At 39.4% G+C, this 19,262-nt stretch overlaps 1 protein-coding gene and 1 long non-coding RNA gene across 2 annotated transcripts; one reads left to right on the top strand and one right to left on the bottom strand.

Annotated features, from left to right (window-relative positions):
• Positions 1 to 657: 657 nt before the first annotated feature.
• LOC144636859 (uncharacterized) lies at positions 658 to 4,760 on the top strand. The gene is made up of 2 exons (XR_013567634.1): positions 658 to 794; positions 2,530 to 4,760. It is a non-coding gene; the product is annotated as an uncharacterized LOC144636859 (long non-coding RNA).
• Positions 4,761 to 7,362: 2,602 nt separating this feature from the next.
• LOC144636832 (uncharacterized) lies at positions 7,363 to 15,597 on the bottom strand. The gene is made up of 6 exons (XM_078496041.1): positions 15,558 to 15,597; positions 13,915 to 13,992; positions 11,312 to 11,674; positions 9,849 to 10,068; positions 8,378 to 8,709; positions 7,363 to 7,843 (listed from the first exon to the last, which is right to left on the bottom strand). The coding sequence occupies exons 2-6, from the start codon at positions 13,967 to 13,969 to the stop codon at positions 7,692 to 7,694; spliced, it is 1,122 nt and encodes a 373-aa protein (XP_078352167.1). The 5' UTR covers positions 13,970 to 13,992; positions 15,558 to 15,597; the 3' UTR covers positions 7,363 to 7,691.
• Positions 15,598 to 19,262: the final 3,665 nt, after the last annotated feature.

Here is a 19,262-nt window from a genome sequence, read left to right as displayed (position 1 = left end):
TTAGGTAAGCAAACAGAAATCATGAAAAAAACGAGTCAGTCAGAAAATTGTATGCATAATTAATACATGGGGTTGCGCGGAAATCCTGCCCAGAGAACAGAGTGAAACCACATAGTACATACATGTAAGCTTAAATTGGAGGCGAACCGACCAGAAACCAGTCGATCGACATGCAGGAATCTTTAGGAATGGTATTAGGTCTATTTAATAGTTCCAATACACCTATACGAAAATTATTGTTATGCACATAATGACAACTCACCTATAAAAATTTGCTTTAGTGAGTATATTTATGCTGTTGCTTGCTATTTCTCCGCAATTCCCGCCAAGGCATCAAGCTTTCCGCGCCGATTCCGCGCCACGGAAAAGTCGAATGTGTAACCACGTCTTGTCGTTCCCAGGTCTTTGGCAATGCGCTGGGGCACCGGGCCTCCTGTCCCAGACTCCCTCACTTTGTTTTTGAAAAGGTATGTTCAAACGACTTTCACGGTTGCAACGGAAAATGAGGGCAGATACGAAAATACGTGTTCTTCGATCTTCAGACGAACCTATATGTACATGGAGGAGTTGAGTAAAGCTTGTTCCTTCAAGCGCAAAAACGCTTCTTCGCAATTAGTTGGGAGAGTGCGTGTAATCATCTACGTAGGTACAGGAACCATGTTACTATGTATTCAGATGTATTTGGTTGGAGTTCGTGCTCGAGTTGCCGGTCTACATGATTGCACAATGTAGTTGAGCGGACAAGTACTTCAGCTAATTAAAAAGACGCAAATATACGTTCTGAAACCTTAAGAGTAAGTATAAGTCTTAAATGCTACATAATAATAGCTAAAACTGAGTTGCACGTAGTAGCTTTGGTCAGTGCGAGTTCATAAAATTGTGAGCTTTCTACATGATCTGCACATGATCGTGAGGTGCGGATTTTGGCGGGCTATTTGTGTTTAAGCTTTTATTGTAATGATTATGAAGTATTTGCTGAATATTGTACCGTATTTGGACGCTTTTGGGGCCTTTTAAGCAACAAAAAAAGTTGTATAATAATCTGTATACAGGTACACATAGCAGACAAGTACATGTACAGTGTCAGTTGTTTATAACATGTACCGGTACATACCACATGCATATGCCTTTGGGATGATCAGAAAATTAACAGTGAACCAAGATCAATTGAATCATGGTGCATCAAAGGAGCAAGCGAATCCAATCCGGGCAAGGATTTGCCAGTTCGTTTGATGCACCATGTTCTGAGTGAGCTTGGATCATTGACTGTAAGATTTTTTCAGATCACCCCAAAGTATTGTTCCTTCAGTTGAACAACAGATTTGCCTTTTTTGTTTTGGGTGATCAAGGGTGGGAGCTTATTGGAAACAGGGCACTTATTAGAAATAAGGTGTTTTTTTTTTCTTCAAAATATTAACTTACGAATTTGCTAGATAAGATTCTGAAAATGTTAGCCCTGGGCATACTGTATAATACATTCCAGCATCCCTTTAAAGAGGGATTTATATATCTGTACTGGAAGGGGGGTTATTTTGAGATGGAAAATGTGTTTCAAACCTTTTGATGGGTTACTTCATGTATTACTAAATTGTTTTGGTGCTTACAAGATACCAATGCACGATTCCCTCAATAGCGCGTACCTGCATGAAATCACGGTAGTTGTAGTCATCAAGCCATGCGCAAGACTTAGCAACGATGCACATTGTTATTAGTCCCGCACATGGTTTGATGAATACAACTACCGTGAGTCCCTTCAGGTGTGCGCTAAATAGGGAATCAACCATTAATAAAATGAGACACTGTGAATCCTGACCACTGAAAAAAATTCAGTGGCTCAGGTGGGACAATCCACAACCTTGGGGTTACATGTCCACTGCACTACCATTTGAGCTACAAAGCCACAGATTGGAACAGCACATGAGTGAACCTCATATGATCTTACATGTGATTGTCCACTTGTAAGATCATAATATTGGAAATCAAGATAATTTTTGAAAATTTTCCAAAGAGAGGATTTTTGTGCCCTTGCATAATTTGTGTCCCTACCTGCAGCAACCTGTCCCTCTTACCTAGCATTCCCTTTGCATAGAAAAAGTGTGGTTCTGGGGACAGTCACACAATTTTATTTAACAACATTTAAGGAAAGTTAAACCAATTTAAATTGTAGACTATCTTATAACAAAGAAGTTTTAAAACAGTTGAATTAACTAGCTAGATTCAAACTGTTTTTGTAAAAATCTTGCCAATCAAATCATACTTGTATGTACCCAGGACCTTAGACCATGTTAGAATATCCTACAATTTTAAGTGTCCATAAAATACCTTCTCTATTATTATTAGCTACATTTGTATCTCAAACTATTTTATCTTTCCCTAGGGAGTTTCCTTATCCTTATCCTATTCAGCCCATTTAGGACTTTAGAAAGTTTAGTTGACACCATTTATTGGTAGACTTTTAATAACTCTTGTTTACAAGTCATTATTTGGGATTGGTAGTGTGATAACTTTTTTCTTGACTTTCCTTTCCAGAAAAAGAACTGACGAATCAAAGCCCTTCAAGAGGAGAGGATTATTATCATTAAGTGTCAACCATGTTTTCCAAAGAAGAAAAAAAGGGAATACATGAAGTATTTGAGCACTAATAACCGGTATATGTTGTTAGACCATTTTACTGTTTGTCTGGGACACAAAACGGTGATTATGACTAGTTTGGCTCAGACACTAAGAAAATAATTATTGTACAGTAGTACTCTACCATGGACAGAAACTTTAGTTAGTTGTACAAAGCAAAAACGAAAACTTTGCAAAGGAGAAAAAAATAGGTTTAAGGTAGCCCTCTGTCTGCAAAGCCTGTGTTGCAGACAAACTTAACCCTGGTAACATGTAGTCTACCTGCGCTGTGGCCCCCTGAAGCTTGTTCCAATATCCCACAGGTTTCCAAGTATCTGTGTATTCATTTCTGATTGGCTAGTTTCATATTACTTTCAAAATCAAACCTGTTCACACAAGACACGCTAAGCTAAAAATAATTTTATTTTGCATGACCAAATGAAAACAGTCAATGTACTCGGTGAAATCCAGTCAATTGATCAAAAGCTAGTAAATCTGCAGCCGGATCAACCTTGTTCCCAGGGTCGCTCTCCCCCTGCACAAGGTTGTAAAGTTCTGGATACTGCGTTGATAAGAAAAAAAGGCAAGGACATCTGCTGGAGTAGTGTTTAATCTAACAATTTTATTTCTTTTTGGACAGCTTTTTTATAACACAGACAGATTTTATTTTCCAGAATAAATATGGAGGGTTTTATAATAAATTATTTATTATTATCAATTAGAGGTACCGTATTCGAAAATAAGAGATTTCCTATAACGTGTTGACAATTGATGGATGCATTGTGACCTCCAAGAAACTCCTGCAGCCAGCTTCCAGTTTATTTAGAAGATCTCGGACATTCTACTTGTACAAGAAAAACAAAAAGGACTGTCTGCGTTTTCACTAAGCAGAAGCGCATTTAAGAAAAATTCAACAGTAATATGAAATTAGGAAATGAGTAGACAGATGTACTTGTAAACCTGTGGGATATCGAAACAAGCTTCTGGTTGCCACTGTGCAGACAGACTTTATCAAGGATTTTGTGACACTGTCTGGCTGCAACACAGGCTACTACTAGAATCTTCAGAACTACAAATGTACATTATGTTAAAGTTTTACAGTCAAAAAGAAGCCAAGAATTTTCTTCCATAGAGTAATAAGTTTATAAGGCTCATTTGATGTTTTGTGTTCCAAATTTCCAAATGCATATTAAGGTAACAGAACTGGCTTTATAAGAAAATTGCAATACAGCATGTTTGTTCCCTGCTCAGTGCTGGAAATAATATTCTGAACAAACATATTAGAAAATTGGTCAGGCATCAATTCGCATTTCAAATCAAACACTTTGATTTATTTGATTGGACAATGTCTAATGACCGACAGTAATTTATAGCACTGCTGCTAGTTATTTGGCAATATTTCACATTAAAGAGACTTTCGTCTTTATTAAGGTGATCAATATAACCGTATACTCTAGCAAGGAACACTTGGTCCATTTTGACTGCAAATCGATAACTTGTATATAAATGCGTGGCATTTATTTTGCACTTGGTTTCTGAGAGAACAGAATAACTATGCATTTTTATCTGGGATATGGGATACATGTAGGTCAGATAAATATTGTGCTTGGAATCTATGTTTCCTTTTTAATATGTATAAGTCAAATTGCATTAAGTGATTATCATTCAGTATAATTGTTAAATGTCAGTATAAAGTATGTAAATGTGCTACTCCCCCTGGATGGGATGCTAGTCCATTGCATGCCCCCCCCCCCCCCCCCCTCAGCTGTAAATTCGACGGAACCCATTTATGTGCCTGGGTTGAGAGAGGCACAGTGAGAGTAAAGTGTCGTACCCGAAAACACAAGCGCCCAGCGACGGCCCAAACCCAGGCCATTAGACCCAGAGTCGAGTGCGCTTACCATTGGGATACCATGCCTTCCACAATGTCAATATGTCAATAGAAAGCATTAAATTTAAATCATTAATCTAGATTAATTTTGTACCTGGATTTGGTAGATGCAGCTTACTATACATGTAATTGGTTAAAAAATCTTTTGTTATTTATTGCACTCAAAAAGTACAATTTATAGTCATGCTATTTGCTTTTCTTTACTTTGAAGAACAGCTACATTGCTCAGTTTCAAATAAATGTAGTTAACGTTTGTAAACTGTTGTTTTTCCAGTACTTGGTAAGTAAAAATGGCCATCAGCTTTGCATTTGTGGTGAATGTGAAGCATATATGGCATTTGTTTTCAGGGCAAATATGAGCAAATTCGTGCAAATGCAGAAATTACCCCATATTTGCTACCCTGCCGTTTATGGTACGATTGTGTACTTTCATTACATTTACTGTGCGCGTTAAGACATTGCAAATGTGTTCATTTACGTAACATTTGCCAGTATTGGCAAAAAGCGAGTAAAAACGGCCATTACGGGCGTTGCATTAGTGGTGAATGTGAAGCAAATACGACATTTGTTTTCAGAGCAAAAATGAGCAAATTCGTGCAAATACAGAAATTACCCCATATTTGCTACCCTACCGTTTGTGGTACAAATGTGTACTTTCAACACAAATTTACTGTGCGCGTAAATACATTGCAAATGTGTTCATTTGCGTAACATTTGCCCGTATTAGCAAACGGCTAGTAAAAACGGCCATTACCGGCGTTGCGCTAGTGGTGAATGTGAAGTAAATATTACATTTGTTCTCAGACCAAAAATGAGCAAATTTGTGCAAATACAGAAATTACCCCATATTTGCTACCCTACCGTTTGTGGTACAAATGTGTACTTTCAACACAAATTTACTGTGCGCGTAAATACATTGCAAATGTGTTCATTTGCGTAACATTTGCCCGTATTAGCAAACGGCTAGTAAAAACGGCCATTACCGGCGTTGCGCTAGTGGTGAATGTGAAGTAAATATTACATTTGTTCTCAGACCAAAAATGAGCAAATTTGTGCAAATACAGAAATTACCCCATATTTGCTACCCTACCGTTTGTGGTACAAATGTGTACTTTCAACACAAATTTACTGTACGCGTAAAGACATTGCAAATGTGTTCTTTTACGCTACATTTGCCTGTATTACAAACAGCTAGTAAAAACGGCCATTACCGGCGTTGCACCTTCAGTAAATATGGTGCCAAATATGAAATTTGCTTCGGAACAAAGTTGTTCAAAGTTAAGCAAATGTGGCCTTTACGACATATTTGCTACAGATTTGCTAACCGCGAAAATCTATTTTTTCGTCCAGTGCGATTTGACTCACCGGCCAGAATTATTTGCTATAATGTTCTTTGATTTGCTTTCTTTCCTTTGAAGGTTCTACGTGTAATCGCCTTCCCAAGGATAACGAAATGTGACAAGCTCTTACAAGATTTGCTTTGAAATTATACTTTGCTGACGTTGTAATCGATAACTTCCTCCTTCTTTGAACCTCTCTGATTGGCTGTTTAAACAATCATTGGGCTGCATTCAAATACACCACGAAAACGATAGGGAGTTATCTCCTCTCTAAAGCCTGGCTCTGTCATATGATCGCCCTGATCGTTTCTATCGCATCGATCGTTTTCAAATACTGAGACGATCGTAGGCGATAGAAGCGATAACCCAAACAAATAATCCTGTTTACAATATCCGCCTTATTCTAGAGAGAACCTATAAACGGTATCGAAAAATCAGACAGACATTTGAGTTATAAATTTTATTTAGAACATACGAAATCGCTTCAAAAAGCAGCTCAAAATCAAACTGTTCTTACTTTCATATGTTAATAGTCTTAATATGTAGGAGCAAATCAAGTTACTTTCAGATGTCAGTGCGTTTCTATACTTCACTTTAATTTTATCGAATGGCTGCAATAAGATTCGCAGCGTATAAAAAGCACCATTACACATTCATTTTTTTCTAGATTGTTCTTCTAAAGTTGACTTCAATATTCGCTGGAACTCAACGTAAAACTAGCCCATCCATCCTGAAAGGTTGCTTTTTAGTCGCGTTGCCCGTTTATTAATAAATTGGTCCTTACGCCTGGACTGGGAATAGAACGTAAATCTGTAATTAAAAACCTACATTATCTGATATCTCATGATCAACAGCTTAAAAACGTTTAGCAAACAGTAAACTATATAGCCTGTTCAAAGCGTTTGGTTAGTTGGAGAGAAACACGACGAACGACGAGTGATAAAAGACTAAAGACGCAGTTTACATTGGTCATTTTTTAAGTGACACATATATTTGATCGTGTAGATGACACAACAATTATATTTCAGCAGTCCAAAGTTAAGTGCGCCAGTAATGACCTTGGACAGCAGAGATACTAACAGATATACGCTCGCACAGTGTTCAGTGGGAGTTTGGGAGATTGGAAACCACATATGCTGACGCAATATTTGCCACATTTTATGTGACGAGTCGTCTACAAGAACAATTTTTCGTATGTGACAACTTTTATCTGTCACAAAAAAGCTAACTCTCCAGCTTGTCAACAAATATATTTGTCCCATAAAAAAAGTTGTCACCTAAAAAATGCACATAAAAATTGCTCGTGTAAACCAGGCTTACTGACGAGTAGTTGGAGCGACGCCTCTTCGCCCCAAGCCCCTCTCCTTTTTTTTTTTTCACTCGCCGTTGTTCGCGCTGATCCCCATCTAACTGCACACAGCGGTCAAACGCCGCGCGCGTGCGCAGTTCCCGCCAAAACTGCTCCATACAAACCTTAAAATTACCGAAAACTTTCGCTTCAAGCCAAAAGTTAACGCCGTCCGTGGAAAGTTAAGGTTTATACGCTGCTTATGCATTGGAAACTTGATAATTAATCTCCACTGAGTTTCCCAGCTTGAAATTTTCTTTCACCGTACTATTTCTAGAACAATTTTTTACAAACGTTTGCCCATTTTCGAGTCAATTGAAATTATTAGAAAAGTTCGAGGCGTCGAAAACCGAAGGTGACGTTATTTTTGCGTTTGACCGCTGCGGAATCTAACCGAGTGACTAGAACTGTTTTAAAATGACATCAAAGCATTGCATTGCTAAGTGTGTTCCTTGTGTGGTATATATAGCTCTTCAAATGACAGAACCGCCCAATCTGGGGCCTAAGTGGCCACATTTATATCTCCATGTTGTCTGCGTTTGTTGTAACTGCGCACAACAAGGTAAGCGGTTGCACAGATAATGGCAAAAGCTGCAACACCGCTGACTGCAATGGCAACAACCAAATTGGCCGAGAGAGACTGGGGTTCACCAGCTAAAAGAAAAAAAAGATATAATGTTCAGCTTCTAAAGAAAGATAACGTAGCATATGAAGAGATGAAGGTAATTTGATAACTTGAATAAAATACAATTTCTGTTGACTACTTTCGATTCAGTTTCAGTATTTACAAGATCGGACATCAGCATATCAGGCGCCTTTGTCAGCCGCTATACCGGCGTCCATGGATCGCGTCCATGTATATGATATCGTCCCACCACCCAACCCGCAGATACATGTGAATAGGCCAAACCACAACACCGGGAACTTCGTGCCGTACTCTTTTCGACAAGAGTGTGGGTTCTTTGACGTCCCCTGCGGACCATAACACTGAAGATGCAGGAGACGGGGCCTACGGTGTATCGTCCTTATCCGAGAAGACTGAGAATATCTAAGCATTTTTAAATATTTTAAGACCCTGAGTGTTGGTCCGGTCAGGGAGTCGAACCAAGACCTCCCGCACGTCATTCCGGCGCTCTACCAACTGAGCTAACCGTTCGGCGGTTAGAAACAGCAAAGAATTCTACAAACCCTTTCCGTCTTCCTTTTCTTTTTCGTCTTCTTTCTCAAAAATGAATGGGCCTGTTGACACGTGGTACACCTTAGATTCGTCCACTTTATCAGCAACAGAACGCCTTCTCCTCGCATTAGGATCACATTCAGCAGAAGTAGGGCACTTGCAGGTAGAATTAGCGACATTTGCCAGGCAAACTCTGAGATCACAGTGGAAATAAACCTCGTCGCCTTCTGCCGCCCCAAAGTACCGATACGTACGGATCGAGAAGGTTTCTTCTACACTGTTACTTTTGCAAGCATACGACAATGTATCGTCCCTGTCTTCACTCACAGCCTTGTTACCGCAACTGGTTGAAATGAAACAAATAAAATTAAATAAGTGAACTGAGGTAAAGGTTAAGTCTGTGTCCGAGCCAAGTGGCCCATACAGCCGGAGCTTATCTCGTTTTTTGTAGCATTAAGCGACTTTGAGTATTGCTACTCCCCCCTGGATGGGATGCTAGTCCATCGCAGGGTTACCCCCCAGCAGTAAATTCGTCGGTGCCAATTTATACACCTGGGTGGAGAGAGGCACTGTGAGAGTAAAGTGTCTTGCCCAAGGACGCAACGCAGCGCCCCGGCCAGGGCTCTAACCCAGGCGGTTCAACTTGGAGTCGAGCGTGCTAACCATTAGACCACCGCGTCTTCCACTTAGTGAGCTGAACTGAACATGTCTTTTAAAGCACAAGTGACGTTTGATCAAACCCACGCTTGGTACTTCCTACGAAGCAGGTTGCTTAGTAACTAGTGACCTATAAACCTGTAAGGCGGAAGTTAACATGAATGCTAGTTTTGCGTCGCTTAACATAGGTTTACAGGCAGTATCTCATTCACATTTTAAGCAATGCAAAAGATCTCTGTTCATCTTGTCCATTAAATCTGGAGAAGATTAGCCGAGGAGGAGTTAAATAAAACTAATATCAGCTGGAACGCAGCAGAAAAGGCGGCAGCAAATAGAGTTCGGTGGCGAAGCATGTTTTGTAAGTTGTGGGGGCTGTTCTGGAGGAAATAGTAGTTTTTCTCAAAGGATTTGTGCAAAGAAATAAGAAATATTTAAGATTAAATGTAATTTTAAAATTAGAATTTAGTAGATGGGCATCAAACAGTCCCCTGACAACCTGGGGTGCTCTTGTGTGGGGGTCAACTGTCTGATGTTGTTCAAAATTCTTTAAAAATCTTAAATAATTTTATTGAAATTCACATTTATCCCCAGCGTTTTAAAGGGACTATGTCACAGGTTTTAACAATTTTTTATTGTGCCTTTCTTTGGCTGTTCAAAGATAACGTTTTCCACCGGTTAATTCGCCTCCACTAATTTTAGAATAGCCAAGATCAAAAATCCACGAAATCCCGTGGCGTAGCTCCTTTAAGTGTTTTTGGTATCATCTTAGTTACGATTTACGAAAGACTAATAGTCCTAGAATATTATAAAAATGGAGATTCTTACCCGTCTCTTATCAGAGTAAATTTGCCTTTGGGTGAAGTTGGGTCGGCGCTCTGGGACGACCAGCAGTGTACGGGGAAAATGTCCAAGTTGGATGCAACGCTTTGGGTCACGACCATAGCCTTTAAATACAAAGTCGTATTCAGCGGAACTGGGTTGGGAACCGCACCGGAAAAATCGGATTTAGAGGAGGCCTCTAGCTTTAATTCGAAAAATGCACTGCCTAGAAGAGAGAAACAAAGAACAATCTGTGAATAGGAGCAGATAATTAACTATTGCTAAAATCGCAATCTGATCGGCTACGGAGGATCATCATTCTGAGTATAAATCAAGTACGTACGATATAATAATAATAATAATAATAATAATAATAATAATAATAATAATAATAATAATAATAATAAAAGATTTATATAGCGCCATATCCATGGCTCATGGCGCTTTACAGTAAAAATATTATTAAAAAGTGAAATTTACTTAAAAAAATTTACATCAGTGATAAAAGGGAATACTAACAAATAAAATAGCTGAGCTGTAAAAATGGAAATAAAAACTAAGAATCATTAAAATCTTTAAATGAAAAACTAACTCATTAACTAACTTAACTAATTAACTAAGTGACTAACTAACTGTCTAACTGAACTATCTAATTTACCTGTTAACTGACTAACTAAAAGTCTAATTATAAAATTTGATATATATATTTAGTTCACAACATATGGTAATAATATAGCTGAAGGGTTTGTATTATGTTTAAATTAAACTATTAATTAATTCTATCCTTAGTCTCTTCTCTTCTCCTTTTCTCTCTTCTCCTCTCCTCTACGCTCCTCTACTCTACTTTACCCTACCCTACCCAATCCTATCTTACCCTACCTTTCCCTGATCTACCTTACTGTACCCTACCCTATACTAGCTACCTACGCTACCTACAATACCCTACCTTTCTCTACTCCACTTCACTCCACTCCCCTCCCTTCCCCTTCACTCCCCTCCCCTCCACTCCACTCCACTCCACTCCACTCAAGTCCACTCCACTCTACCCCACTCCACTCCACTCTTTTTCAAACCTTCAAATCATTCTAAAGGTTTGAACTTAAGACCTAATGGTCTAAGACAGTGGCAACCATGCATTCTGCATCGAGACTTAATTTACACCACTTACTTGAATCGTTGCCGTGGCGGTTCTTGATCGGTACAAAGCTCGCCATAATCTTGTTCTCCACTCTAATCCACTCAACTCCATTCAAAATGTCTATTCTACTCTACTCTACTCTACTCTTCTCTTCTCTTCGTTTTCACTCAATTGTATTCTGTTCCATTCATATAAATTTTTCAAACCTTCAAATCGTCCTAAAACTGGGACTTAAACCTTTATGTTCTACAATTGGCACCTTGCTGATTTGAACACACCCTTTCTATAACTAACATCCATGTCGCATTGCGACCAAATATACACCACATACTTGAATCGTTGCCATATTGTATCTTGATCGGTACAAAGCTCGCCACAACCTTGCCCCGGTTAGTATAATAACACGACACATAGTACCGGTGGTCATAATCATACAGCTGGCCTGTCCTACCGGGGTCACTCTTTGTAGCGCTGATTTTAAGTACGTATTTGATACTTCCATTAAGCTGTTTTGAAAACAAGGCACAGTCGGGTAGGGCCAGACCATCGTACATGACTTTCCGATTGCCAAATGTTGGTTCACACTTGGGATTGTTCTGTAAACGCCACTCGGTTGTAGTCCAATTCCCAAGATCATCCACGTTGGTGATGCTTATATCAACAGTGTGGTTGGTGTGACAAGTAACGTTGATCGCTGTAATGAGACAATAGCGAGACACCTCATGACATATTTATATCACGTAACAATCAATTCATGTAATACTGAACAGCACTGCGGTTAGCCTAACTACAGTGTAGCGCACCGGTTAGCCTGAATAGCACTTCGGGTAGCCTAAATAACGTTCGGTTAGCCTAACTAGCACTCCGGTTAGCCAAAATAGTACTCCAGTTAGCCTACTTTAGCTTGGGCTGCTTGCGGTTAGCTTTTATAATTTTTTTCTATCTAAAAAAATCAGGGTTCTAGCAGATGGTCGTCGGTGGCTCAGTGGATATAATTCCCGCTTGTTAAGTTGGCGACCCGGGTTCGAATGCTCTTGGTCTCAATTTAAGCGTGCCGATTTATACCCCATGTATGAAAAAATAAGAAGTCTCATTACATGAACTGAGTGCTGAATAGTCATTCCCTAGGTCACTCAGTGGTCAAACGTGGCGCGCGTGCGCAGTTCCTGCCAAAACTGTCTTATAATATAAAGTCCAAATCTCAGAAACTCATCACAAGTGACACTACGTCGCGAACCTACGTCGGACAAACGAAAAAAATACTTTATTATTAAGTAAAGACAATCTCTGAAAAGTTAAGTTTTGTACGCCGCTTACGACGTAGGGAATGTGAAAATTGTTATCCACCGAGTCTCCCGGCTAGAAATTTTGTTACCCAGTGCTATTCTTATGACGTCTTCACACAAAAGTCTTGCACAATTTCGCGAAAAATGAAATTGGCGTTGGATTTTTGCGTTTGACCGCTGTGAAAGTAAAGGTATACCGCGGGGCAATTATCCCAGTTTCCAAAGCATAAAGAGGCAAGCTGTTTTTCTACTCCTTCTTGATGAGATGTTAGTTTACACCCTCCCCCCCCCCCCCACCAATCCCAGCAATAATCAACAAATTTGACAAAACCCGGATCGGATCCAAAAAAGTCGGATCACCGTAAATTCCCGCCAAAATTGTCACTTGATACCTCAAATCGAAGATGGCGAAAAAGGAAGTAAGTGGATGCTCGCTGTGTGTTAATAGAAAATGAGACACGCCAACACGACTTCCGCTGGTTGCTGAATGTTAGCCTTCAGTCTGTTAACCGAGGATTTAATTATCGCTCTCTTGAGCCATTTCAGTGATGATCTTTATGCCATTGTGTTTGCTAACTCTGTGGCATATTCGTAAGGTTTATTGGCTCTTGTTTGTTGAGAGATTCTTAATAGCCTTTAAAGGAATGTTGTAGTCTATATTGTGTATCGGATCAGTGGATTTCTAACTGTCAACTCGTATATCTGAAGTGGCGGTTAGTTTGTACGATAACGTTTCGTTACCACGGTTGTGAGGATCTAAGATCCGAGTCTTTAAAAGGCTACTGCAGTCTCTAAGCATTGCGAGCGATGGTTTCTTTGTTTTTAAGCTCCCCTTAGTTTGAGTGGTTGTGATTTGTGCTCTGGTAGCTATAAAACCTTACCTCCATTATTTTTTATCTGTTTGTTGTGTTACTTGCATCCAACAAATAAATTATAACATGGCAGTTTGATCACTGCATTTGAAGTCTCTAGGATGCTGCAACGATGTCTCCTGGCAAGTGTTTTAATATTCTTAACCCGTCTTAAGCAAGACTCGAGTTTCGGTCCTTCAGTGGACCTCATCAGTTGCTCCTATGTTAAAGTCTCATCGAATGATTTGAAATCAATCGATTTGTCGTTTTTGTACTTGTCTGCAGGCCGGATCGAAAATTCAAAGGTTAATATTAAATTTAATCGAAGAGCTTCGAGGGCTGTAAGAATGTGGGACAATTGGGTGTCGTTATTTATGAAGATAAGTCTTGAATGTGAAACACAACAGTAGTGAGAGAAATCACAGCAATCATCCCACTTTTCCTGTTCTTATCCCCACTTCAAACTTTACCTTACACTCTAGGAACGGGAATCATTTCAGCAGGGTCAACACACAGCAAACATCCACTTACTTACTTCCTTTGAGGTATCACGTGACGATTTTGGCGGGATTTACGGTGATCCGACTCTTTTTTGGATCCGATCGGGGTTTTGTCAATCCGGTCGGATCCGATCCGAGTGTTGATAATCCGGTCCGATTCGATCCGGTCCGATCCGATCCGGGTTTTGTTAACGCCCTTCCAAACTTGAATGCTCGTTTCTGCTAGACTGTGCTCGTTTCTGCTAGATATTTTAGAATTATATTTAACACTAGTTTAAAAGGCTTTAAGAACTTTACCTTTCACAGTCTGAGAAACAAAGGCAAGTGCCATCAACAGAAAAAGCTTCTTCATGTTTGATTGCTTAACGCCGATTTCTGTAAAAGAATGAAAACAACGAATATGAAGCAAGTAATTGGATTCTTTTACGGCCCATGGCTTCAGTACAGTCCCGTTTGTCGCTGATATAACGCACGCTCTGATTGGCTAATTTTATGGCGGGATTCTTCCGTATTATTAATGCCCAACATAAAAGGGCAAGTTATTGTTTAAAACTACATGTACTTCAGTTTTCATCAAACTGTACCGTTGCAAAAGGGAGACAATGGACACTCTGAGAGTGAATTCTATTACCCTGACGAGTTAGAGTTTCATGACGAAAACAAAGGTTGACTTTGATAACTAACTATCGGCCGTTAGATTCTTGGAAACGATGATGGAATATTATCCTCTCAAATTGAAAGTACAACAGGAAAATGTCAATACTTGTCACAGTTATGACCTTGAAAGTCTTTGCAAAATAAAAGCATATTTTGACGGAAGAATCTGCTATTTATTTTCCTACATAAAGGTCACGGGGCTCGAACTACTGAGATCGAACTGACATTACGCACGTGCATAGTCGAATGATCAACAACCACTTCCGCTTGATTCATCTTTGGCCGGCCAAACAAAATCCATACAATAAACAACTTATTAACCTCGAACGTTCGGTCTATACGGGAAAATCTCAAACCTGGGCCTTGTTGTATTGAGCGAGCGATAGGTAAAGACCCAGTTTGATTCTAATCATCTTTAACAGGACCTGGTTTAAATTTTGCATCGCCTGCTAAGATCAGTTTTCTTTTAGAGACAAGGTTCTTTATGGTTTTCCTGATAGCTTTCATACGTTTAACGTCCATGAAAAGCGCCGAGCTGTTAAAACGCTCGGTTAATCTTAATCCTCGTAAAAAAGCTGGTACATCCACTTAAGTGGCTTACAAAAACATTGATAAATGCGCTGAATTACCCTCTTTTTAAGGGGCTCACTTATCCCGTTAAAGGGCGACCCGTATTGATCCCCCGAGAGGTTGATATATCCTGTAAACGGGCTCATTTGTCCTCTATAGAGTACGTCACGCGAGCAATAAGTAAATAGCAAAACATGCAAAACTTAATCCAATATCATTTTTTGGTTAATCGTTCGTTGTGCTTTCACTTGGGAGTATACATATTGGTGTCTTTCGTTATTTCTTATTTGATATAGCCCGAAAGAATGATTTTTGACTAGTTTTTCCCCTTCAAAGATTACAATTTTCTCGCGCGCATTGCTCGGAGGTGAATAGAAAAGGATATTTCGAGTTTGAGTAGCCAATCAGCGCGCGTCAAAAGCGCTATCCACTGTTTTAGTATATACTAACGAAGGATATCCCATGTTTGAGTAGCCAATCAGCGCGCGCGAACAGTCAACGCTGTCCACTGTTTTAGTATATACTAATAGCAGAATGGGCTTTAGTTGCTCTAGACGCTTGATTGTCTCATTTCGATTACTTTTTGGTTTGGAACTCGAGAAATCTTTTATTCGATTGACGTGAAACACATTCTGAAAGCTGTGAAAAACAGAACTTACAAATCTAGCGAGAGTCAGTTTAAAATTTTAACTTAAAAAATGTAAATTACTTACCAAGCCGAGTAATAACGCTGCACCACTGTTGTAAAAAACCGTATCGATAACGAACTGTAATAAACTGTTCTGCTTTTAAACGCTTGCGATTATATACGTACGTAACACGAGCACACTGCATTATGATTGGCTGATAACGTTTTTTTTTTTTTAGAGTATAAAGACAAACAACCGAGAACATGCTTCAAAGACCGTAGCCTGACAGCTTTTTCGGCTCAAGTTTCACCCGCGAAAAAAGACCTTTACTTGGTGGGTTAAACTCGAGCCGAAAAAGCCGTCTGCTGGGACCGCTGTATACGTCACGAGCCTTAATAAAGTTTGTTTTAGCGCGTATAAATAGCAAACATGCAAAGAACAATCTAATATCTTTGCTTTGGTCAATCGTTCGTTGTACGTCAAAAATGTATACATATTGGGGTATTCGGTTATTTCTTATTTGACGTTAGCTAACGGGCGATAAGGTTTTTTTCGTCCCGCCACAGAAAAAAGAGTGCCTGATGGCAGGCCAAGTTTGTTGTTTGCGTCCGCAACGTGCGTCACATGCCACAATAAAGCCTGTTTTAGCGCGTATAAATAGCAAACGTGCAAAAAGCCAATCTTATATCTTTATTATCCATCGTTCGTTGTGCTTTCACTTGGACGTATACAGATTGAGGTCTTCGGTTATTTCTTTTTTGACGTTAGCTAACGGGCAATGGACCTCTTTTTTTCTTCGTCTCGCCGCGATCTGAGCCCGGAGTTCGCCCATTCCTCAGTTAGCGGTAGGATGCTTGCGTAAATTCTGGGAAAATGAAATTGATCTGATCGTTATCAGACCTTATCAGGTCAGAAATTCTGGTCTTCCGGTTTTTATTGCGCATACTTAAGACTTAAGTGGACTAAAAATTCCCAGAAAGGAAGTAAATCGAGAAAGTTAAACTTTTTCTAACAAACCATCCATAAAACTGGTAATTATCAAAAACAATGTTTTTCAAAAAGAAAAAGAAAAAGTTAACTTCAGAGCATCTATTGCTTTAATTCTCTTTCATAAGTATTACGTCATAATATTTTTAAAGGAAGAGGATGCATTCTGCTATATTTGTTTTAAATGAAAGGTCTTGTAAGCCTTTCAGGTTTAAGTCTGCTTTCGAAGACTGTGCGCGTGTTTTTTCGTTTTTGTTCTGCAGATGACGGCTAAGGAATTTACACCATGCACAACGAGCGTGCAAGCTATTTTTCTGTTCGTTAAACAGTTTGTTTGGCGATTTTCCCTGCGTCGCGTTGCTGTTAGATCAAAATCAAAGGCTTCTCGCTAATAGCACGTCTTTATCGTAGTTATAATCAAAAATAGACTGCATGTTTTCGAGCAGCAATATTTTCCTCGTTGTTGGGACGATTAAGGGTCACACCAGTCAAAGCTATTCAAGAGGTTTAATGAGCAGTGCAGCGACTCCGCACGTGCACATACACGTGCACATATGTTAAATTTTTTTGTACATTTCTTTTTCTTCTGCAAAACAACAACGCGTGATACTCAAATTCTGCCTGTTTTATTTGGAATCGAACGCCGTCTTCGATATTTAGTTTTGCTGTAATAGGACAGCCGAAACAGTGAACTGAATGAAAACAGTTTGAGCAAGATTTGTAAGTCAACTACTGAAATTGAGTTTTCAGTCGACCTTGTCCTTGGTGTCACGTTTGTTGTTTTTTGTGAAACTCCTTTCCAAGACTCTATTTAAAAGACGTCGTTTTAAATTCATGGTGTGTTTCAAGTTCAATGAATAGGTATAAAATACTGAAGACAGTGTTTGAATAAAATAAAATCATTTCTATCGCGCCTTACCACGAGTTCTAAGGTGCTGCGCTTAAAAAATAAAAACGAAACTGAACTTGATACTTCAAATATCTGGCCCTCCAACACAAAATATAGGGCCCGGGCTAAATGGGTCCATGTGTTCTGCTGGTATAACGTATCAACATATATTGCCGCTCTGTTCAACGAAACCCTTTTTCTTGTGTACGTTTTCCTGTAACCGCAATGTGATCCGTCACGCAAGTTGAGCATGCAAATCAACATGCTACCATTCCGCTGAATTAAGGGCTTTGTCACGGATTTTAACAGATTTTTGATATTTGTGTGGTAAGAAACCTAAATATAATGGTCCATTTTGGTTAACAATTGCTATTGTTAGGACACTTAGACTGTACACAAGCGCCGGTCTTTGGCTGCGGATGGCTTGAATGGAAAGGGATTGCAACTTGAAAAATTGAGGCTAAACATTTCAAGTTGTTTCCGCCCGTCTTCAAAAAATCTCTATATATATTGCTGAAGTTTGATTTCTATCCCCAAATTAAGTTTAAACTTCTTTTACATGTTCATAGATAACGTTTTTTATGCGTTATAAGTTGCCTATCACTAATTACAGAACAGGTACGAAATCCCCCGACTGGCTCCTTTATAAACAAAGGCAGTAGGGTCACCCGACAGTACAGGGCGACATTCCTTCTTTATTGTCAGAGCATGTCGTGAAACTGAAAATCATTGCTGTGCGTAGTTAAAAAGCATTAAGTAAGCCGTGCATACGTGGTAAGAACTTCGACTTGAACGTAATATTTTCGAAATCGTTGATTGAGTTGATCTTTAGCCTCCTACGTAAACGCGTGACGAGCCCTAAGAACGTCTGCGTAGGAGGCTAGTTGATTTTGTGATTTATATGAAACACACTCTGAAAACAGGTGAAAACCGTGGTAAACAAAACGTGCAGATCTAGCGGGATTTAGATTATAAATACAATTTAACTTTTTTCGTCCCGTCGCGAGAAAAAAATCTCAAGTTCGTCGTTATTGACCGCTGCGTACGTCATGCGAGCCATAAGTAAATAGCACTGAAAACGTGCAAAAATAATCCAATATCTTTTTTTGGTCCATCTTTCGTTGTACTTCCACTTGGAAGTATACAGATTTGGGTCTTTCGGTATTTCTTATTTGACGTTAGCTAACGGGCGACAAGGCCTTGTCGCAGGCCAGGTTCGTTGTAAGCGTCCACTGCCTACGTCACAAGGCACAATAAAGGTGGATTTTCACTGTCGCGTTTTTTTTCCACGCACGTCAAACGTATGTACAAATGAAATTTTTTAAGTGCGATTGCGTGTGTTGACTTTACGTTGTCGAATTTCCAATGCCCCGATTTTTCTAGGTATTTATGTACGTGAATCACAGGTATACGAATGTAGCGATCGTGGATTTTCGCACAAAAGTTGAACTGTGTTCAACTGTTTTCGCGGCTGTTCGCGGTTACGCAGCGATTTAACCAGTCATGCTTTTGGTGTTTGTCGCATGAGAGCATGACACCGCTTACCATGCGGGCGACATTTTGTTTTAAATAGCTATATAGCTGTCAACGAAAACGTAAGAAAATATTCAGATGTAGAAGCACTTCTTATAGCTGAAATTCTTAAAATTCCAGCCGTTTTACGTACGTAAATATTAACGCGGCAGTGAAATTCCACCTTAATGGCAGATTTCCACTGACGCGTTATTTTTTACGTGCGTGAAAAAATTTAGAGATAATGTATGAACAGCTGGCGTAAACGTTCACGCAAGTCGTTCATACATTGTCTCTAAATTTTTCCCGCACGTAAAAAATTACGCGTCAGTGGAAATCCATCATAAGCCTGTTTTAGAGCGTATAAATAGCCAACATGCAAAACAAAACACGTATACAGA

Source organism: Oculina patagonica, chromosome 13 (genome assembly GCF_052425735.1).
Source record: "Oculina patagonica isolate OP01 chromosome 13, crgOcupat, whole genome shotgun sequence".
NCBI lineage: Eukaryota > Metazoa > Cnidaria > Anthozoa > Scleractinia > Oculinidae > Oculina > Oculina patagonica.
Note: the sequence above shows the minus strand (reverse complement) of the source record. Positions and strands in the feature narration are given on the sequence as shown.